Raw genomic sequence first — 27,529 nt, 5'->3', positions numbered from 1 at the left:
AGAGTATAATGAACACTTAAAACAAGCGTGAGTTGCTATCAATAAGTGTATTCTAGTTGGCTGAAGGTGCTGGAAGGGCTCAAAATAGCAAGTAAAAATAGAGCTCGGAGGAAGTGAGTGCTACCAGCACCCAACCACGCGGAGGCTCTCGGGCGGAAGCCAACTATCTAGTTTTGAGCCCACTTTAGGGGGAAGCCAGCCCTCAGCCGGGGCCAGAAGAGCCACCTTCCATGACAGCACCTCTTTTGGGAGGTCAGACGACTGGGGTCTTTCATGGGTGAAGCGAGTCCCCAGGTGTGCTGGGACTCAGCGTGCAGCTCGGCGGGCTGTGCTTTTGTACCCCCAAGTGAGGGTAAAACCATGCTCTGGCACCTTCTGCGGGGGGGGCGGGGGGAGACGCTGCCGCTGAAGTTGCCTGGGACGCTTCCTTAGGGTCGCCCCTCTTCTGGACTGTGGGGGTGCACCCTCGTGCTGCGCCAGCTGCCGCAAGTCCAGACCCGCAGAGCAGCTTGGGACGTCCGGGTCATTGCTCTCGCCTGGCTCCAGCCTGCCCCTCTAGGGTCCCCCAGACCCCAGCTGATCAGAGCCTAAGCAGCTTGACCCAGAGAGTGCTGACAAGCAAACAACAATGGCTAATACTCATTAGGGACTCACTGTGTCAGTAAGGAATATACATCCGTCACTTCCTTTCCTTCTCATATTAATCCTATGAGGTGAGCTCAAGGAATAGCTTCACGGAGAACACACAGGTTCAGAAAGATTCAGACACTTGGCCAAGGTCACAGGTAGAAATGCAAGAACGGTCATTCAGACACAGGTCTCCCTGACTCTAATTACAGCCACACCCGGAAAGAACAGAGGCTCTGTGCTCTCTGGTGGCAATAATACTGGGGGCGCTGTCCCTTCTCCCACTCTTGGAGTTTGTTCGCAGTGTTGAGTATCTGCCCCCGAAGTGCTCAGAAGCTGAGGCCTCATGCTGCCTCTCCCTGCACAGAGCCGAAGGCCCTAGCACAGCCGTTTAAACCCCATTGTCCCGCCCCTCCCAAGAAGCCTGACAGCCGGGCACCAACTGTTTCTTGCTCTTAGGATAAACACCAAATCCCATGGCCTCGTGAGACCCTCATTTCCTCTTCTGGTCCCCAAAGTTCTCAAACTCCAGAACCACTGTCTTCTCGAAGCTCCTCTAGGTCATCACTGGTGAAAGCCTGGCATCTTTTCCGGGATGTTTATTTCCCTTCGGCTGCTCTTCCTGCCCATCGCTCTCTACCTCCATCCTAACCATCCTTTTTGTTGTAAATGAAATATTTAAAACTTTAGAAAATGAGTCAGAACAATGTAAGAAACTCCTGTGGACCCCTAGCCAACTTCATCAAACCTTACCATTTTGCCATCCTTGCTTCAATCGGGAAAAGCTTTGTAAAAGGTTACACACACTGTTCAGGCCACCTGTGTACCCCTCCCTCATCCCTTCCTCCTCCAGGAGCACCATGGGAACCTGGGGGTTGAGCATCCCTCTGCATGTTTTTTATACCATCATAAGTCACACAAATGCCTCTATTCTTAAAACATTGTCTGCTCTGTTTTGCTTGTTTTCAAACGCTATCATTTTGGAACTTGATATTCTGAGATATATCAGTGTTGACGTATGTATTTCTACCTGCACCCATTTCTGTGTTGTATAGCATCAAGCAGTATGAAAATACCGCACTTTGTTCTTTCTTCTGCCGAGGGGCTGCAGAGCACTCCGACGGTACCTCTCGCCAACAAGGCTGCGTATTTCCCTATAACCAGGGATACCTGTGAACTAGGCAGGGAGCCTGACACTGGGCTCTATCCCAGGACCCTGGGACCATGACCTGAGCCGAAGGCAGATGCTTCACTGACTGAGCCACCCACGTTGCCCTACTTGTGAACTTTTTTAGATTTGCCTAAATGGCCTCAAGGTGATGGTACCAATTTATACTCCCACCAGCTCTTCATGAGAGTTCCGCAGCCTCATCAATGCCCTAGTTATCAGACTTTAAATTTTTTTGCCATTTGATGTGAAGAAGGATCTTGATTTAATTGGCATTTCCCTGATTTCCTAGTGAGTTTGGGCGTGAAAACACACCCATATGCTTATTGGCTGTTAGGGGTTTCCATGTATTGCCTGCTCAGATCCTGGGACCATTTTTCTACTAAGGTTCTTCATCTTTTCCTTATTGATTTGTAGGAGTTCTTCATAAAAATTTTTTTAGACTAACAAGTCTGCAGACCAATCTGTTGTTAGTTATATGCATAAATATCCTCTTCTAGTCTCTGGCTTCTCTTTCAACTTTGTGTATGCTATCTTTGGTTGAACAGAAAATTTTAATTAAAAAAAAAGATTTATTTATTTCAGAGAGAGAGAGAGAGAAAGAGCAAGCAGGGGGAGGGCAGAGGGAGAGAATATCCAACCAAACTCCTCACTGAGCAGAGAGCCCCAACCTCAGGACCTGAGATCATGACCTAAACTGAAAACAAGAGTCAGATGCTTACCTGACTGAGCCACCCAGCTGCCCCTTGGCTTTTTGTATCTTAAGAATTCATTTGCAACCTGCTAGCCATAAATATATTTTCCTTTCTTCTAAGAGTATTACAGTTTTGCCTTTCACACGTAGGTCTGTCATCTATGTGAAACTGACTTCCGAACATGATATGCAGTAGGACTCTAACTTCATTTTTTCCTGTGTGAGTAACCAATCGCCCCATCAATGCATATTGAATCATCCTTTTCCCTACTGCTCTGCAATATTGCCTTTTTAAATATCACATTTTTATAAATCTGTGGGTCTGCTCTGGCCTGTCTGCTATGATGCGTTCGTCTGTCCTTACTCTAGGACCATACTATCTTAGTTAGGATGGCCTCGTTCGTAACTAAGTCTTGACAGCTGTTAGGGTGTGTTCATCTCTAACTAATCCTTTAGGCCCCAAACTCAACATTTCTTCCTCATAGAAAAGCCTTTCATGGTTCCCTGGGTTAGGGCTGGTCTCCTGTTTGTTCCTATAGCACTTGGCACTTCCTTCATTTAACGTCTGGGCTCTATCAGTCTGTAGGTTCCTCAAGGGGCGGAACGACATCTAATTTGCTTACCATTAGTCTGTCCACAAGCATAACGACAGGCACATAAGACGCACATATAAATACTCGGTGAATGAAATAATGGAGAAGGGAAGGATGGTCTGTTTTGGCAAAAGACCTTTTGGGGCAAGCCGGGGAAGAGATCTAGGAAGAAAGATATTGCCAGGGAGAGGCATAAAGAAAGACAGACACTAAGAAAGCATAAAGCTGTCTCCTCAGTGCAAGGCGTGAAGTCTGACAGATACTAGATGTTCAGGAAACATCTGAAAAATGAATGCGGGAATCACTCTCCATTCACTCGTTATAATTTTTTGAGGGCCGTGTGACAGGCATTTTACATGCATTATTTCATTAAATCCTAAAAACAATTTTATGGGACAGGTGTTATCATTATTTCTATTTTACAGATGAAGAAACTGAGGCTTAGGGAAATTGCTCAGTGTCGCAGGCCAGTAAGTGAAGGAAGTGGGATTGGAGTCCAGGGCTGTCTGGCTCCAGCGCCTGAGTCCTTCACCATTAGGTATCTGGCCTGTGTGACACAGGGGCCAGGTGAAAAGTGACCCTCTTAAATGGGGGTGAGTTGTTATGTCTAAAACCATAGAACTTGGGTGTTTTCGAAGCACTGTCTATATTTAGCACATAACCATGATAAAAGAGGTTTTCCCTATTAAACATGTATTACTCACTAGGGAATTGGGCCTTCACTGAGGGGGAAGTGAGTTAAATTGTGTTTTAGGTGATAAGAGAGAGAAGGAAATGTAATTTTTTTGGATACAATCAATTCTAAAATGCCAGGATGAGACTGAGTCAGCACTGTCCCAGACCGTCAGCATCACCCAGGAAGCTTTGGGAACGATGAATTATGGAGCCCCACCTCGGATTCACCAAACTCTGGGGATGGGGTGCGCCATCTGGGGTTTAGTAAGCCCTGCAGGTGACCCTGTGTCACGTGTGCCTTGAATGGGTTACAGGTGTGATAGTCCTCTGGGCCCAGGAGGGAGGAGGCCAGAGCCTGCAGGCTCATCATGGGCAGCTCCATCTTTACTGACTTTTTGTTATGTGTATATTATTTTCTGAGTGTTCTGAAGTGAAAAAAGGCCAGAAATAACTGCCTTAGGGAGCTGAGGAACTTCTCATTTATTTTTAAAAAAATCTGATAATAATGCCAACATTACTTTAACAGCAAGAAACTATTATATATTGAACATCTACAATGTGCTAAACTATATATATAAAACAAAATTATATATATTATATATCATATTATATATCATATATGCATATTATGTTATATATATTACATATACATTTATATATATAATTTTGTTGTTATTGTTGAAACTTACACCACCCTATGAGTTAGTTACTATTATTCCCTATTTTACAGATAAGGAAACAAGGCTCAGAGAAGTTATGAGACAGCCTCAAGGTCACCCGGTTAGTAGCACACCGGTGGCATGGACCCCAAGTCTTTCCAAGGCCATGATGCTTGTGCTCTTTCTTACAGGTCAGGGTTAGTACTACTACCTCTAACCCTGAAAGTTGACTCTGCGCCAGGCGTTACTTTAAGCACATTACATACTTCTTTAATTACTACAACTATTATTATTTCCATTTGACAGATGAGGAGACTGAGGCTCAAAAACTTACATAACTTTCTTAAGGGCAAAGCTGGTAAACTGTGAAACCAGGATTTGAACTCAAGAAGTCTGGCTCCAATTGCGTGCTCCTCACCTTCAGGACAGCCTTCCAGTGCAGGGAGGACGGAGACAGAGATCGAAGGATGAAACTACTTACTGACCCCATGGCTGTGGGAATACGTGAGGAGGAGGGCATCTGTGGCTAGGCCTGTCGTGCAGCCCATTTGCTGTCTTTCCTCTCCTGTGCTTCCCGTGCACACCTGCTGCCCCAGGGCCGGGCCACGGAGCTTGCAGACCCTCCGTCAGGCACATGTGGAGACGCCATGCCCCTGAACAGGCTCTGGCGTGCAGCTGCCTGTGGGTGACATTCTTCTCTGCACACGTCATCGCAGACATGAGCCTCCTTCTGCGGCCTGTCCCCAGACCTCAGGGCCCTGACTAGTCAGCCTAGCCACGAGACGGGAGAGTGCAATGCCTCTTCTAGCAATAGTAATGGCTTTGGAGGCCTGACCACCCACCATTGTGATTTTGATCAGAAGCCTGATCTTGTGTGTGAGGAAGCTGCCATCTTGACCTTCAGGACAAAATAGGAATGGCTTAAACAATTAGAGAACACTTTCAGGGATATATACAATTTTTTTCTATACACACACCAGCTGGAGTGGAGTGGGTAAAGAACGGCTTTGGGGAAGCGGGTTGACACAGAAGCCAGAAACACAGGGAGCCAACAAATTTCCCCAGTTCTGAATTCAAGTCCAATTTCCTAGCCAGTATCCCGAGGATTGTCCTAGGCCCTTCTGTTGTTTATACTTGCATTCCCAGAATCCCCTCACACAGCTACTGACAAAGATTGGCTACAGGGCTTCCACCTACTCAAATGGAGAGGTCTGAATTTTCTATCACCCAGTAGGCATCTTGGTGAGAAGGGGATAAGCCTCATTTCTGGCCACAGCTAGGGGAATATCACTCCAGAAGTTGGTTGGTATCAATAATTGTAGGAATCTGTGAATTGGAGAAGACTGTATTACTTCTGTTCTAATCTCGAGGGCTTATACATACCAGATTGTTCGGAAGGGGATGGGAGATGGGCGGGACAAGTGCCAAACTGTGGCTGTGGGGGGTTGAAAATCGTCCAAAAGGTCGCCCTCATTAACTTGCCACCCACCTTTCAGAAAAGGAGGACAGAAACCAAGGGGAGATGTCACAGAGTGGTGGCAGGCAGTGACTGGAGCCCAAGTGATCCTCTTCCAAGCCCAATGTTCAGCTCCTTGAGGGGCAGGAACTGTATCTGCTCATCACTGTACCCCCAGTGAAGCATCGGAGCTCCTGGCGCGAAATCGGCACTAAGGAAACGATGTAATGAACTACTGACACCTCATACGACATGGCTGAACCCTGAAAACAGGATGCTAAGTGAGAGAGACTAGTCACAAAGGACCACATAGTATACGACTGGATTTATTTTAAAGCTCTAGAATAGGCAAATTTATAGAGACAGAATGCGGATGAGTGTTTTCCCAGGGCTGGGGACGAGGGAGGGGTTGGGGAATAATGGCTACGGAGTGCAGGATCTCTTCTGGGGGTAATTAAAATGTTCTAAAATGGACTGTGCTGATGGATATGAATATCTTCAGTGAATATACTAAAAGCCATTGAATTTTATACTCTAAACGGGTGAATGATGTGGTATCTGAATTGTATCCCAAAAAGATGTGAAAAATTTGTGATGAATATATAAGTGAATGAACAAATGAATATAGGGTACAGTTGCTGATTTTGTTCCTAGAGTTACTTAGCACCATGGACTACTAGAACCATGTAAAGTCTCTGACAAGGGGTATCATTCGTATGTTCATTCAATCGGAGACACTCAACGGGGTGTGTGGCGTGCATCTAGGTACTGTGCTGAGCGACACGGATCCAGTGGCGAACAAGACTGATACGGATCCTGCCTGCGCTCATGGAGCGCACACGCTCACACTCACTGTTCCTTTTCTCCTTTTCTCTAGGAGTTCTTTAGTTAGAGATCACAGTTGATTTTTATCATTCAGCTATGTAGAAATCATAGTACGATCTTTAAGAGTACCAAGTTTCCCCCCCAATTTTTTTTTTTTAAAGATTTTATTTATTTATTCAACAGAGATAGAGACAGCCAGCGAGAGAGGGAACACAAGCAGGGGGAGTGGGAGAGGAAGAAGCAGGCTCATAGCAGAGGAGCCTGATATGGGGCTTGATCCCATAATGCCGGGATCACGCCCTGAGCCGAAGGCAGACGCTTAACCGCTGTGCCACCCAGGCGCCCCTCCCCCCAAAATTTTGGGGCTGAATCTTCCTTGAAATGATCTGAACCCCAGGGGAGCTATCATTGGAAATCTCAAGGTAGCTCTACTTGGCTGCTTTTATTTATTTATTTATTTTTTAAATATTTTATCTATTTATTTGACAGAGAGAGAGAGAACGCAAGCACATAAGCAGAGGGAGCAGCAGGCAGAGGGAGAAGCAGGCTCCCCACTGAGCAGGCAGCCTGATGTAGGGCTCCACCCCAGGACTCTGGGATCATGACCTGAGCCGAAGGCAGATGCTTCACCGACTGAGCCACCCAGGTGCCCTTACTTGGCTGCTTTTAAATTACAAGAGATAATCTCCCAGATTTTATTTTCAACTATGGGGGGGAAAATCTAAATCTCCTTTGGATAGCAGGCAAGTTAAAATGATAGGACTTACACTGCAGCTTTTACCAGTGGCCAACTGCCCCTGGAAGAGGTAAGTATCCACTGAAGAATGAAATGAAATGAAATGAAAAAGATTTTGGGGTGCGTGATCACTAAACAAGTTGTGCACATGACCAGCAAAGTCAGTGCATGAGTGGCGAACTGCAAAACAGCCCAGCCCAGTGTGAGGCTGGTGTCCGCTGCCGGCAGCAGAGGGCTTCCTACCTCTTTAGCTGGCGGAGGAGCTGGTTGGCTCGTTTCAGAAGGACTGAGATGGTTCTTGGGGCAGTGCCGCCAACGCAGCTGTGGTTTCAGTGAGTCGAAACACGACGCAGAAATGACTTCACAATACGAGCAGGTAGGAGTGTGAGGAGGTTAAGAGCAAAGTCTCTGGGTTCAGGCAGCCTTGGGTTCAAGTCATGCCTCTGTTCCTTACAAGCTATCAGTAAATTCAGGCCACATACTTGACCTCTTTGAGCCTCTGCTTCCTGTTTTGTTTTTTTTAATTGAGTTATATCAGTTTCCTCTTCAGTAATATAGGAAGGTAACAGTTTTTATAGGATTAAGTGAGATAATTAAAGTAAATGAATTTAAATGAAACAATGAAGGTAAATGCATATATTATGATTTAGGTAAGATGGGCATTTAAAAAAGTATTATTAAGACTTTACTTTTTTATTTATTTATTTATTATTTTTTTTTTAAAGATTTTATTTATTTATTTGACAGAGATAGAGACAGCCAGTGAGAGAGGGAACACAAGCAGGGGGAGCGGGAGAGGAAGAAGCAGGCTTATAGCGGAAGAGCCTGATGTGGGGCTCGATCCCATAACGCCGGGATCACGCCCTGAGCCGAAGGCAGACGCTTAACCGCTGTGCCACCCAGGCGCCCCAAGACTTTACTTTTTTAGAGCAGTTTTAGATTCACAGCAAAATGGAGGGGGAGGTGCAGAGATTTCCCATCTGCCCCCTGCCCCCAACATGCCAACCTCCTCCATTGTCAACATCCCGCAAGGCACCAGAGTGGACGTTTGTCACAGCTGATGAACCTGCACTGTCACGTCATTATCACCCGAAGTCTGTACTTTACCCTTCATTCCTGCTGCTGTGTACTCTATAGCTTTGGACAAATGTATAAGGACACGTATCCATCACAAATAGTACAATACAGAGTATTTTCCTAAAAACTCTCTTTTCTGGCAATTTCAGACAACGCAATTTTTGAAATCCTTCCATTTGCCACCTTAGCTCAAATTCCGTGTTAAGGAAAAGTTAACGAAGGCCTAGTCCAACGACCTCATTTGGTTAAAAATGTGAATGACTGTGAAACCAAACCCAGAAATTAGGGGTTTCTAAACTATTTCTGCCAAGTCTTCCTGGTTCGGAACTAATCCTGAAAACCTTCTTTTAGCAGAAATCATACAATTTATCCTTCCCTCAGATGGACCTTATCACCTTCATGTCTTCCCAGTCTCCAACCTCAATCTGCTCCTTCACTGGTCGCTGCCAACTCTTGTCCCTTGTCTTCTCAGAATGTCTTCTAGAGGCTTCTCTGTGTGTGTGTGTGTGTGTGAGTGTGTGTGTGTGTTTGCCTCTTCATCTCACCACCCCTCAACTCTATCTGCAGACCCAAAGGCTCCCCACAGAAACCACAAAGGATCATTTGGCTTCCCTTTGGAAATGGCAGAAAGTGAGTATTGTGATTTGGGGCGATACCAAATAGACCCCCCTCCAAATGCCAGTTTCTCCCTAATGGTTTTTTATTCTTCCTAATGGTTTGTTTGTTTGTTTTTTTGTATACATTTCAGGTTTCTCTAAGAAGCCCTGGCGCACTGAGGGCTGAGATGGCTTCTAGAGCCAAGGGGACATACCTGGCTGCTTTCTGAGTGAGCTCCAGCGGGAAATCCGGGCACAGCAATTGCAGCAAACAGTGATACTCTCTCATGGTCAGCAAATCTGAAGGTGAAATGGAGAGGAACACATTAGATCTCCGTGTGGGAAAGCACTGCTCTCTCTTTGGCCAATTCCTGGGTTTCAGACCTGGTTTCAATGGAGCTGCTCTTACGAAGGTAAGTCAGTGTTATGGGTGAGCTAGCCACTAAACCTCTGGGGGTGAGATTTTAAGATCACTGTTCCTACAAAGTTTTCCTGGGTGAAAGGTACCCAGCTACAACATTTTGGCTAAAGGAGCTTCACTGGTTTGAAAAGTGGTTGGGTGAGAAGGGAACAAAAGGAGTACCTTGATCAGCCTTCTTAGTTTGGTTTCCTTTGTGTATGAAAATCCGCAAGAACGGGTCTTTTCAAAGCTGGTTAAATCTGCTGAAATTCTCTGGCATGGTAACATTCACCACAACATGCCCAAAGACCATCCACAGAATATCTGGAAGCACTACTAAGGCAAACTCAGTCTTGCAGTATATGGAGAAGAATACATCATAGCAACCCACAGACCTTATTACTCTGTCATCCAGGATTGCACACAAATCTAGTCATTCTGTTATAGGAAGCCAAGACAAATGTTCAAGATACACAATCAAGGCAACCAAATGATTCCTGATATACAGAAGCAGTGCTCTGGGAGAGATGAGCCAGGATGAGGCTCTGTTCGCCCATCAGAAAACCCAGAGAGACAAATCTCGGGATCCCAAGGGAGAGGAAATACACTGATGTGTAAAGGTTGTTTTGCTACTGCATGGACAAAAGCCAAAAGGTTTTAGATCAGCCAGGCAGCAGCAATCCACAAGTATTCTGTATGCCAAAGCATTTCACATATGGAAGGACGAGCTAATGGTAAAGCAAGAGCAGGCAATCTGGAAGCCATCCTAACCGGGAGAACGAGTGAGAGAAGGGAGTCCAGAGGGCATGGCCACATATGGGGAATGAAGATGATGATCACAGGCACTTGGTTTCTTTGGACCTAAGTTAGCCCAAGCCACAGGAATCCAGATCTCCTGCCCTGCTAGTTTGGTTGATGCTTTTCCAAGATAAAAACCCCAAATCTCCAGGGAGAGGCCTGGGCTCCTACTACTTTTTAATCAAAGTTCAATTCAAGGTGGGGGTAGAGAGTTAGACTAACCACACAGCCAAAGTCAGGGACACCAAAGCAACAGACTCAGCGTCGATGTGGGTCAAAGGATCAAGATGGCTTTTGCGGCCTTTGTCTTGGCCACAATGGGGTGTGCACTTTCCTCTCCTCACTTGCCTGACCTCGGGCACAGCCTAGTCGGAGGTTTTGTTCTTCAAAGGACGGAGGAAGAGCCACTCACGGTCTCAGAGATTTGAGGTAAGGGGCAGGAAAGGTGAAGGGAGGGGAGAAAAGCTACTGCGTCTAATGGGTTCCCACATTATTCTCACTCCAGAACTCCCTGTATAAAGAGGAGGGATTTCTGGCAGGAAGTAAATTCAGGCATACCTTGGAGATACTGTGGGTTTGGTTCAGATCCCCGCAATAAAGCAAATATCTAATAAAATGAATCAAATGAATATTTTGGTTTTCCAGTGCATGTAAAAGTTATGGTTACACTACACCATAGTCTACTAAGTGTGCAATAGCATTATGTGTAAAAAAAAAAAAAAAGGACACACCTTAACTTAAAAATACTTTATCGCTAAAAAATGCTAACCATCATCTGAGCTTCCAGCAAGTTGTAATCACTGATCACAGATCACCATAACGATAAGGAGAAGGTTTGAAATATTTTGAGAATTACCAAAACATGGCACAGAGACATGAAGTGAGCAAATGCTGTTGGAAAAATGGTTCTGATCAACTTGCTCAATGCAGGGTTGCCACAAACCTTCAATGTGTAAAAAATGCAATGTCAGAGAAGCACAAGTGTGCTGCAAAGGAAGGTTCTATCTTTGAATTGTCATTGCTTTCCTAGGTTAAGGTATGGCGGACGTATCTGATACCATTCTTGGGGGTCCAAATGTTTCACAGAAATCCATATTTGTCCCCCCAAATTACCTACAAGAGATCCTTGGGAAGATAAACTGGTAAAGGAAAATGAGAAGCCCAGAGAACTATTTAACTCTCATATTTAACCAAGAAAGACAAGGTTGGGCATCAATCTCAGCCTCCTGGTTTCCAGACCCTCAGCTCTCTCTAGGTTCTGGATGATATTATAACTCATGTACTTCAAACACTTGCTTCCAAGGGCAGAAGAATGATTTATAAAGATTATTCTGTATTTCTCTAATGCAACAACAGCTTTTGGAAAAACTAAATACATCAGAATAACAGAATACACCCTGTTCACCACTTCTAGAACCTGAATTTCCTAAATGTAAAATGAGGAAGATAGTCAGATAAATAGATGAATGAAAATCCAGGCAAATAGAGAACTTTTGCCACCTTCATCATGGAAGACCGTTCTTTTCTTTTTTTAAGATTTTATTTATTTGAGAGAGAGAGCACGAGTGGGAGACAGAGGCAGAGGGAGAGGGAGAAGCAGACTCCATGCTGAGCAGAGAGCCCTGCCTGGGCCTTGATCCCAGGACCCTGAGATCATGACTGGCGCCGAAGGCAGACACTTAACCGACTGAGTCACCCAGGTGCCCCAAAGACAGCAGTTCTTCTATTCATGTAATGGCTGGATAATATCAAGGCCACATCATTTTGAGGGAGAGGCATCTGCTACTTGGAGACACTCCTCAGTTGTGTGGTGGGTATTTGGGAGAATGGTGAGTGATAAGACTTGTTCCCAAATCAGAACATTGATGAGCAAATAGGAGCTGTCCCCGTACTGCCCCTCAGGCTAGGGTTCAAATCTCAGGTCTGCAAATTGCTTAATCTCTGTAAATCTTGGTTTCTCATCTGTAAAATGGGAATGATGATGCTTACCTTTCAGGGTTGAAGTCAAGATTAAAAAAGATGATGTCTAAAGTAGTTAGCAGAATGTCTAGAACATAGTAACACCAAACAATGGGGGATATTTTAGTTCTGTTATTAAATCCTGGGGGCAAAGATGGAAGAGAAGAAAAGGAAGGTGTTCTCTGCTGAGTTTAAATGCTTAAACACCAGGAGTGGTCTGCCTTGAGAATTCTGTCAGGTTGCCTAAGCCAAATCTGCTTGGTTTTTTAAAAAAATTTTTATTTTTTTTAAAGATTTTAAAAATTAATTCATTTGAGAGAGAGAGAGAGTGCACCAGCAGGGGGAGGGTCAGAGGGAGAGGGAGAAGCAGACTCCCCATAGAGCAGGGCTTGGTCTCAGGACCTGGGGAACATGACCCAAGCCAAAAGCAGATGCCCAACCAACTGAACTACCCAGGCACCCTTGAACCAAATCTGTTTTTATATACTCTTTTGCAGTATTCATTTGTTTACTATTACCATAGGCCTCCTCAGCTCCGGGCACTGTGTCACAGCAACGAACAAGCCAGCAGTCTCCCCCGCTCCTGAGGCTTACACTCAGACCCTAGTTAACCCTAAATGCCTACTTTGGGCCCTCTAAGAGCTCTCCAAGATCTCAAAGGCCCTTCAGGCAACCCTTTGTGCCTCAGGAACAACGGTATTGAGACTGAACAGTTGCGGAGCCTTGAATTAGCTCACTTAACCTTCACAACAACCTTATGAAGGAGACTCCATTATTCCCAGTCCCACTTCACAGATAAGGACATGGAGGCTTAGAGAGATGAAATACAGTTGGCCCTTGAACAATGTGGGGTTAGGGACACCGACTCCCTGTGCAGGCAAAAATCCCTGTATAACTTTTGACTCCCCCTAAAACTTAACTACTGATTGCCTGCTGTTGACTAGAAGCCTTACTGATAACAATCAATTTACATTTTTTATATGTATTCATATACTGTATTCTTACAACAAAGTGAGCTAAAGAAAAGAAAATGATATTAAGACAATCGTAAGGAGAAAATACATTTACAGTACTGTATTGAAAAAAAAATCCACACACAAAGGGACCTGTGCAGTTCAAACCCATGTTGTTCAAGGGTCAACTGTCATCTATCTGGTGAGTGAGAAAAGAAGGGTCCAGAGTCTGGGGGACAGGAAGGGAACACGGTTTCCCAGAGCAAAAGCCTAGGCTGGGAGGGAAAGATCGGGGTGTGAGGGCTGAGTGGGCTTAATATTGACAGGCAGCATTTTCTGAGCACTTACTACAGGCCAGGCACTGTTCTTGCGAGGGTTTTCCTATGTCGTCTCATGTAATCTCCACTATGCTTACCCCATTTCACAGACACAAAAACCTCAGGTCGTGGATGCTTAAGAGGTAGAAGTGGAATTCAAACTCAGGCGGTCTGGCTCCAGCGTTTACCCAACCTACATTCTCAGCACCTTGATCTTATCAGCCGTAATGTGTGAAGGCTTAAGAGCTTGTTTTTCCCTCCAAACAAACTGCAGGAACTAAACAGCTCCAGGTGAACTGGATCAAGGAGACAATTCAAGTGAACTGGGATTTTTTCATGTAAGAAATTTAGTCTGAAAGGTTCTAATTACTGTCAACAGGAAAGACTGTAGCACCAGCAGCACAGCCAGCGCTGGGCCAGAGGCCACAGGAGGGTGGGGGCTGAGTGCACCTGTGCTGCTGGCGGGGCCGCCATTTCCCAGCCCCGCCCACCTGCCCCCTGCTCTTCCTCCTGGCAGGTGCAGGGAAGCTGAGCGGTATGTACCAACAGATGCCTTTTCCAAAGGAGTCCCACATCCCCAACTCGGAAAGCTTCAGCCAGCAGGTCCTGAAAGCTCCAAGGCAAAGGCACAAGAAGGCTTTGGTGTAAGATCAAAATGAGAACGCTCTCCACAGATTGGTGCCTTTCTTTCTGTGGGTGGTAAGAGCTGTTAAACTTTCTTATTCTCCACATTGTAACAGTCCCATTGACTATGTGCCTGGCTCTGGACCAGAGGTTTTTACGTCCTTGATCCTCTCCTTTCCAGACACAGTACGGTGTAGCACCGTGGCTTGTAGCATGGGCTTCGGAGTTAACCTGCCAGGATCCAAATCCAAACTTTGCCACTGACTTCAAATTACTTGGCCTTTAAGCTCTCTGTGCCTCAGTTTCCCCACCTATAAAATGAGGATAATGATAGTACTACCATCATAGTTTTTTTTTAAATAAAGAATTTATTTATTTGTCAGAGAGAGAGAGCACAAGCAGAGGGAGTGGCAGGCTCCTGCTCAGCAATGAGCAGTTAATTACCTTTTCAAGGAAACAGAGCCAGTCAGAGGAGGGAGAATGGTGATTCAGACCTAAGCCTGTCTAGCTCCAAAGGTCCTTCGAGTACTACTCCAGCAGGTGGGATCCAGCTGGTTTGTGGACGACTTCTGATGGTAGGACTGTTCATACCAGCTGACTGACAGACTTTCTATCGAAGAGAAACATGCAGATATCCTCCAGGTGGGCCACATTAAATTGAACAGGGCAGCTGTATTACTGCAGAGCCCAGACTTTGTAATCAGACGACCTGGCTTCAAAGCCCGGCTCCACTACTTAACCACCAGTATGATTTGGACAAGTTACACAACTTCTGTGAACCTCGATTTCCTCTTCTTAGAAATGTGAATAACCACAGTGTTGTAAAAATCAAATAAGGCAATTTATAATTTTAAACACTTTTTTAAAGTAACCTCTACCCCCAACGTGAAGCTCGAATGCACAACCCCAAGTTCAAGAGTCACATGCACTACTGGCTGAGGCAGCCGGGCGCCCAAGGCAGTTGAAACAGAAGGCACTTTTCTGAAAAAATTATCGAAGTGCTCAATAAATGGTTGGATTATTTTATAATTATTAACTGATTAAAACTTGAAGTCCTGAAATTAAGGAATCTTTAGACTTAACTTAAAGCCCTTAGCGCAAGGCCTGGCACATTGTAGTAAACACTCGTTAGAGGAATGAATGAATAAAAACATGTATGACATAGTGACCCAGAGGAACATTCAGAGGGACCAATTTCTGGTCACTGTGAGTTCACAGATGGGAACTCTCCAGGACAGGAGGCATGTCTACAAATTTAGGGACGTGAGGAGATGCTAGGAGCTGTAAAGTGCTGAAAATGGGAAATGTCTGTTTGGTAGGTACCACAACTCTCGGTGAACACGCTACATCCTGGCAGGCGGACGACATTCCATGGGCTTGCTGACTCCTAGCACCTTCTTATCAAGTGCTCAAACCAGTCAGCTTGCATATTTGTTTTCATAGGAATATATCACCAATTTTATCATGAAAATCAGAGGAAGCCTAGAGTTTACTTCATATTAACTCACTTTACCACTGTTACAACTCTAGCCTGAATACTGTAGTTTTCAGGATAACCAGCTCTGGCTCAGAATATTCTTTTGTTGGTTATCTCCACTCTAACCCTAGAGGGTAATAAGTGAGGTAGTTTTGGCAAATAAAATGAATCTAATCGAAATTAACTGGTGCCCAATAATCAGGGCTAACTTGTTCTCACCTCCTTTCTTGGAAAAGAAGGATGGAGATCTTCTCTTGTCTTCTCTACATCTGGTCTGCCTTCTCGCTGTGGAAGTTCCTGTCTCTGAAGCTCCGTGGGGGCAACTTAGTCATCTCTACATCCTCCTCGAAGACCACCATGTGTGCCCACACATTTGCTCAGAAGTACTGTGGTTGTAGATTCAGATGCCTCTGCCCTTCCTGAGAAATGGTGCCTTTTCCAGGGTCAGAGTGGTGTCATTCAAGGAGACCAGTGGAGGAGTGCCAGACAGAAGGAACTAGGGCCATATCTTTGTCCCTTACTCAGAGAAAGCCTTTCCCAAAGCTGATATCAAGCGTTTTTAGTCTGAAAGGATGGGGGATGAAGAGGGGTTTAGTCCGAATTTGTGTGAGTGCCTGATGTTAATGGCTGGGGGAGCTTGTGCCAGGACAAGAGCTAGAGATAATGAAATGCTACCAAGCCATGGGGAATCCCAGTGGACTGAACAACCCCTAGTTGGTTGGCTGCATAATCGCAATGGGAGGCCACAGAGGCCAGAGAACACCACAGCCCATGAGTGGACTCTCCAATTTTCAGTTGCAATTGTTTTTATGTTCTTTTATGCAGGGCTTGTGAATGCTCATTCTAAACGGCACTCACCCTCAGCCAGCCTGCTCTGCCAAGAGATGCTCGGAAGGACATGGATAGTTTGGGGCATGACCACACCGCCCCTTCCTACCCCCAGTGCCCTGAGGCTTTGGGACCAGTCCGCAGCTGAGTAAATACTTGTCAGTGCTACTCTGCAACTCTGCAAGGGGGGGGGGAGGGAGTGAGGGAGAGTGGGGAGGAGAGGAGAGGAAGGAGGCAAGACTATCTGACAGCTTCACTCTCCATGTAGCGTGTGGTCCCACAAGTCACAGGAAGATAGCTAACAACCTAGAGCCATGTTCCCGTCAAGCAAAGCCCCAGAAGAAGAAGAGCCGGCTGTGTTCTTAAATTTTGACTTTTTTTGATGGCACTGTTGTTTTATATTATAAATGGAGGGAAATGATCATTAATTCACCAAAAGGGAAATGTTTTTACGAAAGGGATGAGAGGCACTGTCTTCCATCGACAACTGTCGGGTAAAGTAGTTGGGCTGTTATTAACACTGTCCTTTGCCAACACATTACTCCCCAGAGCACGTTTAGTGCGTTTAAATGGGGGCAGAAAGCTAGATTCTTTCTTTCTTTCTTATGACTAAGCCCAACACCAAGGGACTCTTTCTGTTTGACCAGTAGATGCATTCTAGGCAAAGATTAAATCAAACATAGTAACAATTACATGACAATTTTGAGAAAGAACAAAAGAGACTCCCCAGGAATTGTCTATATTATCAAAGATTTAAAGAAATGTGCGCATTTCTAATCAGAGTCTGAAAATTCTTCCACAGGGATTGTGGTTGGCACATCACGGCCGTCTGCTCTGGTGGTTAGGGTAAACCTGGGCCATCCCTAGCTCCCACCATGGGACTGAACCAGAGGTCTGCTCTGCGCCCACAACACATTAGACCCTCTCTTCTGTCCATCACGATGGAGCTGTTGGGAGTTCGAGGACCAAGGCAAGGCATGGTCCTAGGGAGGACACCGTCTTCGACAGCTTTGAGGACATGAACCACAGTGGGCTGCGCATGGCCAGGGCAGGCAGCCATATGGCATTGTGGAAGGCGGCACCAGTGCCAGGAGAAACGAAAGCCTCTCTCCAGCGGCAACAGGGCTGGCCACTCTGGCACGAGCACAGTCTCCTGACAATTTATTGAGGAAATGGGAGGCAGCTTTGGACACCAAACTGTGCGGCAGGATCTTGGCACCATAAGCTCTCGGAGGCCCCAGCAGCTTATCAGGGAAGCTATTTCAAGCCTGGTATCTGCACCCATTCACATCTTAATTAGAGACCAGCAAGTCCAGCTCTACCAGGTGTTGCTACTTTACGTTTCTGTTGGAAACAGGAAGATGGGAAGTGCTCCTTGAAACAGACTTCAGAGCCAAGGTGTAATTCTCACACAGGAGGAAGCAAGTGCTGTCTCAAATGCCTGTGACCCAAACCTGTTCTGAGCTAAACGGAAATGGTTAAAGAGGCACAAGAGGTGAGGTGGGGATGGCACTTCGGTCCCTCCTCATGGTAACTGGATGTGACATGGTAACTGCCCTCTCAATGGTGGTGTATCTGGAAAACCTCACTCAGTCTTTGAAAAAGAGGCAGTATTTTAAATTTCCTTACATGGGTTTTTATGACCAGAATGAGGGTTTTCATGTTGTTTTGAAGGGGGAAATGTCTGTTCTCCCACGGACACATGTTATGACAGAGAAAAGAATTCAGCCTGAGCTCTGCAAAGAACTAACCCCATCACACTGGGTATAACTCTTCTGGGCCTCCATTTTCTCGCTTTTAAAAGAAAGATGTAGGGGCGCCTGAGTGGCACAGCGGTTAAGCGTCTGCCTTCGGCTCAGGGCGTGATCCCGGCGTTATGGGATCGAGCCCCACATCAGGCTCCTCTGCTGTGAGCCTGCTTCTTCCTCTCCCACTCCCCCTGCTTGTGTTCCCTCTCTCTCTGGCTGTCTCTATCTCTGTCAAATAAATAAATAAAATCTTTAAAAAAAAAAAAATAAAAAAAAAATAAAAGAAAGATGTAGTATGTGAGGGTTGAAAAAAAATTTTAAAACAGATCAACATTTTTTCAGTGGAAGTCTTATAAGGAAACTATGTATAATGCAGATAGAAACAAAGCCTTTAAAAAAAGATTTTATTTATGTGTTTGAGAGGGAGAGAGCATGAGTGGGGTGGGGTGGGGGGCAGAGGGAGAGGGAGAAGTAGACTTCCCACTGAGCAGGGAGCTCAACGTGGGGCTCAATCTCAGGACCCTGGGATCATGACCTGAGCCAAAGGCTTAACCCATTAAGTCACCCAGGTGCCCCAAACAAACCCTTTCTTACCCAACCTTCTCCTCACCTGGCCTAGAGGTGCATGGGATGAAGTGGCTGGGAGAGAAGGCCTGAGACACTGCTTTAAAACTCTAGGGCTCTCTGGAGGGTGGTTTGCAAAGCCCTGGCTCTAACCCCTAAGTGGGTCTTACCCACTGACCCCTAAGTGCCTGCACAGCCTCCCGGATCGGTCAACCAGGATCCGAATCCCAGGTCTTCAGCTAACTAGCCATGTGACACTTACAGCAAGCCACTTAGAAATAAGAGTGACTATGAATACTACAGCCAATGATAACAATGGGCACAATACTGATACTAATCGTGAAGACTTTTTGAGAAGATTAAAATAGATGATTAATAAAAGAGAGACTGGGGATGCCTGGGTGGCTCAGTTGGTGAAGCGTCTGCCTTTGGCTCAGGTCATGATCTTGGGGTCCTGGGATCGAGTCCCACATTGGGCTCCTTGCTCTTAAAAAAAAAAAAGACTGGTAGCTACGCTGGTGGTAAGCATAGCATAATGTACAGAAATGTCGAATCGCTATGTTGTACACCTGCAACTGATGTCACATTGTGTGTCAACTATATGCAAATACGAAAAATTAAAAAGAGAGATAGTAAATTTAAAGTGCTAGTATATGGCCCAGGGTAAGTATTCGGTAAACAGTACCTGCTCTTGTTATCACTCTCCTGCTTTTGAGGCACACAGGTGGGATGGCACCTGCGTAACAAAAGGCACAATTCATCCAAGTCCTCCAGCTCCAGCCAGTGGGTGGCTAAAACAATCTTATTCCTTATCTCGTGTTTATTTGATCTTGCCTTTGTTCTTATTGGTGAGAGAATAACAGACTTCCTGCCTGAAGGCAGGTGCACACCGCTTTCCTTGAGAGTCAGTGTACTGCCAATCCTCTATCATCTCAGACTGAAAGTACTGATGAGTCATATTTATAGAGAGACTGTATAATCATGAAAACCATTTTCATACACATTATCACTTTTGATCCCCATAAGAACCTTGAGTGGCGGGGAGAGGAAAATGGTATTGTTCCCATTTTTATAAACAAGGGAAATGAGCCTCAGTAAGGGACAAAATCGCCAAGTAAATGGTAGAGCCAGGATCTAAGCAAGCCTTCTCTTTCCAGGTCAAGGCCTCTTTCCACTACATGGGCCAGTTCCTTATGATGCCCTTTCTTTCTTGCTTTATAGACAATGGGAACTTAGTCTGCTTTTATGTCTTCTGTGGAGGAAGAACAGCCAGCACAGTGAATTCCATAATGAGAACGCAGTAAATGTTAGCTGCAGCTGCTGTTATTGTTAGTGTTACTGTTAATATTTAAATCTGCTACCAGATAGTTCACTTCTTTCTCTCACCCTTCTCCTAGGCTGGCTCCTAGGGTCAGATGTGGTCTCCCTGGCTCCCAGATTCCTTGCTGCCCCCAAAACAAAATGACAGACTCTTTCTATCTTAGGTGACTTGCTGCTAATCTCTATAAGAAAATAGAGAAGGGAACAACGAAAATAATAAACATTTGAAGCCTTTACAGGCCTGTATCTGCAATTTTAATAGGACTGAACACAGATTAGCAAGAGAAAAGTATATTTAATGTACACACAGAAATGCTTCCAACTACCTTTCTCCTTTACCATTTAAAATCAGGCTGACGGGATGCCTGGGTGGCTCAGCTGGTTAAGCGTCTGCCTTTGGCTCAAGTCATGATCCCAGGGTCCTGGGGTCCAGCTCCCTGCTTGGTGGGGAGTCTGCTTCTCCCGCTCCCTTCGCCCCTCCACCCCAGCTCGTGCTCTCTCTCTCTCCAATACATAAATAAATTTAAAAAATCTTTTAAAAAGTCAGGCTGATGGTTGGGATGGAATTTTGTTAATATTAGCTAATATTATTATTTTTAGGTAATCTCTACGCCCAACGTGGATCTTGAACTCATGACCCTGAGATCAAGAGTCACACGCTCTACTGACTGAGCCAGCCAGGTGCCCCTGGGATGGAATTTTAAAAAGCTATCAGCAAAACTGATGACTTGTCTGAGAAAGCAAGCCACAGAAAACAAAAAACCAACAAAAGTATTTCTCTGGGCTTTCCACTGTCCAAAGTAGCCATAGAATAAATAGGAAGTGGAACAGATTATGCATTTGATTTGCTTAAAACGCATTTTCCTTCTCTTCTAAATAAATATAAAAAGAAGCAGTGGCTAACAGAGTTACTCACTAAGAGTAAGTTGAACCAAGACAGACTAAAAATAAAAAAAAACAATCTAAGTCCTCAGTTCTCGATGATTGTGTGAGTAGGGGAAGGCTGTTGCCAGCATGTAGGCGTATTTATAAAGACCACAGCCTGTTCTCTCGTCAGAATCCACTAACTTCCACCAATGATGACGGATTTATGGCTACCCATCAACTAAAAAAATAGACTTAAGAAACAAAAACAGAAGGAACCAGAAAGAGGGCTGGATATAGATAAACACATATATCTCTTCAGATGAATCCACCTTTGTCTTTCCTGCTGTTTTCTGTCTTTTGTGGGCATATATAATGTACCCTATCTATAATTATATGTATATGTGTGGCTACGAGAAAGACGCAGCTAGAGACAGAAGAGTGCCTGACTTTTTTTGGGACTGGAAATGGCACTGGGATGGGAAAGGAAATTGACGTTAGCAGTTACTGTTCCTTAAAGCCATCAGCTTTGTTTTTCAAAGTATGGTTTTCCTGGTACAAGATTCTTTGCCTGTAATGTGAGTGAATCACTCATCTTATTTTAATAAAAATGTGAACCAAATGATAGTGGCTCTGCTTCCTGGGAAAGGATACAATGGTTAGGCTTTCTGAACCCTGATCCTTATCTCTCAGTGGGACTGGCAGGCATACAGAAAGAAAAGAAAAAGATGAAAAATATTCCAGTGGCATCAAAGGATGGACCCACCCAATTTCTTCCATGCACGACTATTCTAAAAGACAAAGTCTGGTCTTACTCACAGGGGTCTGGACAAGGTGCCTGGTTTCCTCATGGGTGGGTGGCCTTCAACTGGACACCAGCTCCTTGGGTCTCAGTTTCCTCTTCTGCCATGCCTCACATGTAAGTGATCAGGGTCAATCAGACTAAGTAGATAGACTTCAAAGTATTTAAGATTGTATACCCTTTTGACCTTTTGAATTTTGTCACCTTCACGGCGCCTGGGTGGCTCAGTTGGTTAAGTGGCCGGCTCTTGATTTCAGCTCAGGTCATGATCTCAGGGTCCTGGGATCGAGCCCCTGGTTGGGCTCTGTGCTTAGCCAGGGTGTCTGCTTGTGGATTCTCTCTCTCCACTCCCTCCACCCCTTCCCGGCTCACGCATTGCACAAGCACACACACACACACACACACACACACACACACACTCTCTCTCTCTCTCTCTCTCTAAAATAAATAAATAGGGGAGCCCGGGTGGCTCCAATGGTTAAGCGTGTGCCTTCGGCTCAGGTCATGATCTCCAGGTCCTGAGATCGGGCCCTATGTCAGGCTTCTGACTCAGCAGGGAGTATGCTTTTCCCTCTACCTCTGCCTTCCCCCCACCCCCCTGCCCTGTCCTCCCCCCAGTGCTCTCTCTCTATCTCAAATGAATAAATAAAATCTTAAAAATAAGTAAATCTTTGAATTTGGTCACCTTCATGTATAACCCACTTTAAAAATTAAGAGAACAAAGATATAAGCCCTGGGAAGGCATCAAAGAGTCTTTAAAATGCATAACCATTCAGAATTATTTTTAAAAGTGTAAACTGTCTCAATAATCCTCAGAGTTCTATTTGAGTCTAAGATTCTAGGATTCTTTCATTGTAATTCTCTGTGGTTGAGGCAGGAGCACAAAGAACAGGTAGGGCATGATGTGAATACAGGTAGCATGGAACTTGCTAGAGGAGTGGGAATGTCTGCGTCCATGTTATTGCATTCTAGTATAGCACATGTGGTAGCTAAGAACATGAGGTTTGGAATTAAGAAGGGCCTGGGTTCAAAATGCCTCTGTTATTTCCTAGGTGTGTGGCATGGGCAAAATTCTCTGAGCTCCAGCGTTCTCATCTATACAGTTGGATAACACTTCCTCTTTCTCAGACTCTGTACGATGGGGACCCCTACTATCGGTCCCACTGCATCTCTTTCGACTCATTTCTTGCTCAGACCATTCCAGCCACCACTGGCTTTGTATTCCTTGAAAATGTCAAGCATGCTCATGTCTCAGGCTTTTATATCCTCTCCCTTCTGCCCCAAATCCCTGTATAGTTCTTTCCTCCTTCAGGTCTCTGCTCGAATGCCATTATACAATAGTAAGGCCACCTCTGGCTATAGTATTTAAAACAGCAGAGCTCCCCCTACTCCCTGTCTCATTTTCCTGCTTGATTTTTCTCCATAGTACCGATTGCTCTATGATCTACTGAATATTTTTTAACTATATTACTTGTCTCCCTACTAGAATGTAAGCTCCAAGAAGGCAAAGAATTTGCCTCCTTTATCACTGTTGGTTCTCAATAAATGTTAGAGGAGCAAGACCGCTCTGATAATTAAGGGAGCTACTGCTTATGAAGCTCTTCACACTCACTGTCTAAGACGGAAATCGGCTAGCAGATTTTGTTTGGTTTGAACTGTATTTTTTTCCCCAGATTTGTTTTGTTTTTATTACGTATTTATTTATTTATTTATTTTAGAGACAGAGAGAGAGTGTTTGGGGTGGGGAGGAGGAGCAGAGGGAAAGGAGGGAGAGGGACAAGCAGACTCTGCCCTGAGCGTGGAGCCTGACCTGGGGCTCGGACTCACGACCCCGAGATCATGACCTGAGCTGAAATCAAGAGTCAGGCACTTTGATTGAGACATCCAGGTGCCCCTGAACTGTATTTTTTTTTTTTAATTTGGGGCTAAAACATTAGAAAAGTCAAGACATTTCCTACAATACAATCTAGATTCCAGATATCTCTCTTCTAAAAAATCAGAGGACCAGGGGCACCTGGGTGGCTCAGTCGTTGAGTGTCTGCCTTCGGCTCAGGTCGTGATCCCAGAGTTCTGGGATCGAGCCCCGCATCGGGCTCCCTGCTCAGCGGGAAGCTGCTTCTCCCTCTCCCACTCCCCCTGCTTGTGTTCCCTCTCTTGCTGCCTCTCTGTCAAATAAATAAATAAAATCTTAAAAAAAAAATCAGAGGAACTGCAATAATGGGCCAGCATTCGTGCATGGTCACAACGGGCTGGGGCTGAGACAGAGGCTGCCCTTGTAAGTCGGCCATGGACCTCCTGCAGTGCACTTAACGACCCCCATGCTTCTGACATTACCTGTCTGGTTATTGCTGGCACCTGAAGTTTCAACCCCAGATGTAGAATTTCTCTGGAGAAGCATTAACAATAAAGATTTAATTCATGTGACTAAATGAGTTTAAAATGAAAATATATAAACTTAGATGACCTCATAACGTTAGGGGAAAGAGCAAAATAAAAATTGTTGTGTGCAGTATGATCACATCTTTGCTTTAAAAGAAAACAAAAGGAAATAAATTTGCATAGGAAAAAGAATGGAATATACCAAAGTGTTAATAATGATGGTCAACTCTGCATTTGGGGATTATGGGTGCTTTGTGTTTTCTTACAATCAAAAGAATAAATAAATAAATCATCCCCCAGATTTAGGGTATGAAAACTATATCTCAATAAAGTGGTGGAAGGAAGGAAGGAAGGAAGAGAAGGAGGCAGGAAGAGAGGAAGGAAGGGAGCCACCTAGAGAAATGGTCCACTTGGCACCTTCCTTCAGAAATTGATTTCCATGTCCCCATTCTCAGTGGTTCTGTTTTGTCTACAACGAAAAGAGGGTGCAAAGCTGATCCTCACATTTTATAATCCTTTATATGCTTCTGGATCTTATTATAATGCCCTTGTTCCTTCCTTATATATGCTCACAGTTCAGGCTCACTGGGGGCTTAGTAAAGTTATACATCCCTTCAAATGAGAACAGGGGAGAGAGGAAAAACACTTACCAAAGTCAAAGCTAAAACTGATTAGTTACGATACTAATAACATCTTATTTTTCTGATTTTTAGTGATATTTATCGATGGTTTTCCTTCCTTTCCACAGCCCAAGATGATCCTCTGTTTCTTCCTGGGAACAGTGTGGCTGAGTGGAAGGGAAGACTCGGGAGACTCGGAGCCCTGCCTTGGCTCTGCTGGACTGCCTCACTGGAGCAAGCTACTTACTCTTTAGGCCTTAGTTTCTTCATCTGTAGAATGGAGATAACCATCAAGGGTCTACTTGAGAGCAAGAAGGCCAGATCCAGGATCCTGTGATTCCCAAGGCCCTTTTAAGTTGTGGAGCCACAGAATGGACTAACTTCCAGTGCTGAGAACAAGAATGGTTTCTCCAGGGGTCTGTAGCCTGCAGTATAGGATTTAACGTATCCAAAACTTAACTAATAGACGACCTCAACTATCTAAATGCCAATAAGTCTCAAAGTATGCAAAACAGATGTCACAAAGTTCACACACACTGAGCTCATGTGGGCAACTTACAGGCTTCCGAGATAAGCTCTGATTAGACTCACAGGTTTAATACACTTGGTCATCTATTTTCTAAGTGCAGTATGGACCAGACACAGTAAACTGGGGGAGGAAAAGGAACTATAATAGGCAGGTGCAAGGACAGCAGTGAGAAAGTAGGCATTCACAGCATGATAGGAACACAAAAGCGGGAAAAAATATTTTAAATGCAATCTGGATGCATTTAGGGTACACTTCAACAAACTCTAAAGGCAATGGTGTTTCCCAGCATAATAAATACTTTATATTCATTAAGATGATACTTAGGTGCCAAGATAAATTATATTTAAGAATGCAGGGAAAGGTATTATATGTATATTTAAATATATTTTGAAAAGATTTCAATGTAAATTATATTCAAAACAAAACAAATTGTTACCCAAACTTTAATTATAAAGCAGTAGGCTATGAAACTATAAAACTCTTCTGAGATTTTCTATATTTACTGTCTCTAAGTCATTTATTTATCATTTCTTATACACTGTGCACTGCCTCCTGGTGTTGGTTATGTGTTTTTAAGCTACCTTCCTGTACACTCTTCATCTCATCTAAGTCCTCATAACAGTCCTATTGGATAAATATTGTTGTTCTCTTTTTACTTGCAGACCACAGGGAGGTTAAGTCACTTCCCCAGTTACATAACTAGAGAGAGCATGTTCAGGCTTTGAACCAATGGGTCTGCCTGAATCCAAAGCATGTGCTTTTAAGCATCTCACAACTTATCAATGGTCTGATTATGATACATGGTCTGTTTGTCCCATCACCACCAACACACCGAGTCTTGACAATAAGGGCTTGGGAAGCCTGGTAAAGCATCTGCATTTGGCTCAGGTCATGATCCCAGGGTCCTGGGATCGAGCCCTGCGTCGGGCTCCCCACTCCGGGAGCCTGCTTCTCCCTCTCTCTCTGCCTGTCGCTCCCCCTGCTCATGATCTCTCTCTCTCTGTCAAATGGATAAATAAAATCTTTAAAAAAAAAACCAAACTTAGAGAGAGAGAGTAAGGACTTGACTTTATTTGCTTTTCTATGCCACAGGGACTGGTACATAGTGGCACTCCAAAAATGTCCAACGGATTTTATCTTTAGGTCTCCCTATGTAGATTCCAAACCTTATAGGCAATGTAGTGTATCCCAGTGTTTTTCCAAGTATGAGTCATGGATCATCTGTATCCCAGGCCTACAGAATCCGAATCCGAATCCTCAGGGTCAGGGTATGTGAACCTGTGTTTAAACAAACAGCTCGGGTGACTCTTAAAGTTTGAGAACTATTGACCTAGTGGTTGAAAGAACATTCTTTGGAGTTAGTCAATCCCAGCTCCACTACTTCCTAGCTGAACGATCTGGGGCAAGTTAGTTATTTCAATTCTTTGAGCTTCAATTCCATTATCTTTAAATGGGGATAACATAGAGTACCTGGGTGGCTCAGTCAGTTAAGCATCTGCCTTTGGCTCAGGTCATGATCCTGGAGTCTCAGGATTGAATCCTGCATCAGGCTTCTTGCTCAACTGGGAGTCTGCTTCTCCCTCTGAACTTCCCCCCCTCATGCTTTTTCTCGCTCACTCTCTCTCTAAAATAAATAAATAAAATCTTTTTTAAAAATGGGGATAACATAAACACCTACTCACAGGGTTTTTGAGGGATAAAGTTCATTCATTCACCAGGAATTATGGAGCATCTACTGTGTGCCAGATATTGTTTTTTAGCTGTTTAGGGAACAAACAGACGAACTCCTTGCCCTCATGAAGCCTACCTCAAATTAGAGAAGACAGACAACAAATGATAAACACAACAAACAGATATAGTATATATTAAGTTAGCGATACCTATAATGGAAAAAAGTAGAGTAGAGCAGATAAAATAGGGAGTGTAACGTGGCAGTGGTGGTACAAGTTTATTCCAGTTCCTTTTTTTTTAAAATAATTTCTATGTCCATGGGGTGCCTGGGTGGCTCAGTCGCTAAGCGTCTGCCTTTGGCTCAGGGCATGATCCCAGGGTCCTGGGATTGAGCCCCACATCAGGCTCCTCCGCTGGGAGCCTGCCTCTTCCTCTCCCACTCCCCCTGCTTGTGTTCCATCTCCCGCCAGCTGTCTCTGTCAAATAAATAAATAAAATCCTTAAAAAATTTTTTCTATGTCCAACGTGGGGCTTGAACTCATAATCTCAAGATCAAGAATCACATGTTCT

General features: G+C 44.6%; 1 protein-coding gene across 2 annotated transcripts in view; it reads right to left on the bottom strand.

Annotated features, from left to right (window-relative positions):
• C16H11orf49 (chromosome 16 C11orf49 homolog) overlaps positions 1–27,529 on the bottom strand; it is a 185,841-nt gene that overhangs the window by 13,742 nt on the left and 144,570 nt on the right. For both annotated transcript variants that reach the window (XM_019802162.2, XM_002921628.4), the window contains exon 4: positions 9,322–9,406. In XM_019802162.2, coding sequence (XP_019657721.1) covers positions 9,322–9,406 — 85 coding nt within the window. The remainder of the gene's footprint in view (positions 1–9,321; positions 9,407–27,529) is intronic.

Source organism: Ailuropoda melanoleuca, chromosome 16 (assembly GCF_002007445.2).
Source record: "Ailuropoda melanoleuca isolate Jingjing chromosome 16, ASM200744v2, whole genome shotgun sequence".
NCBI lineage: Eukaryota > Metazoa > Chordata > Mammalia > Carnivora > Ursidae > Ailuropoda > Ailuropoda melanoleuca.
The sequence above is the reverse complement of the archived record's forward strand: the minus strand, read 5'-3'. Positions and strand labels throughout refer to the sequence as shown.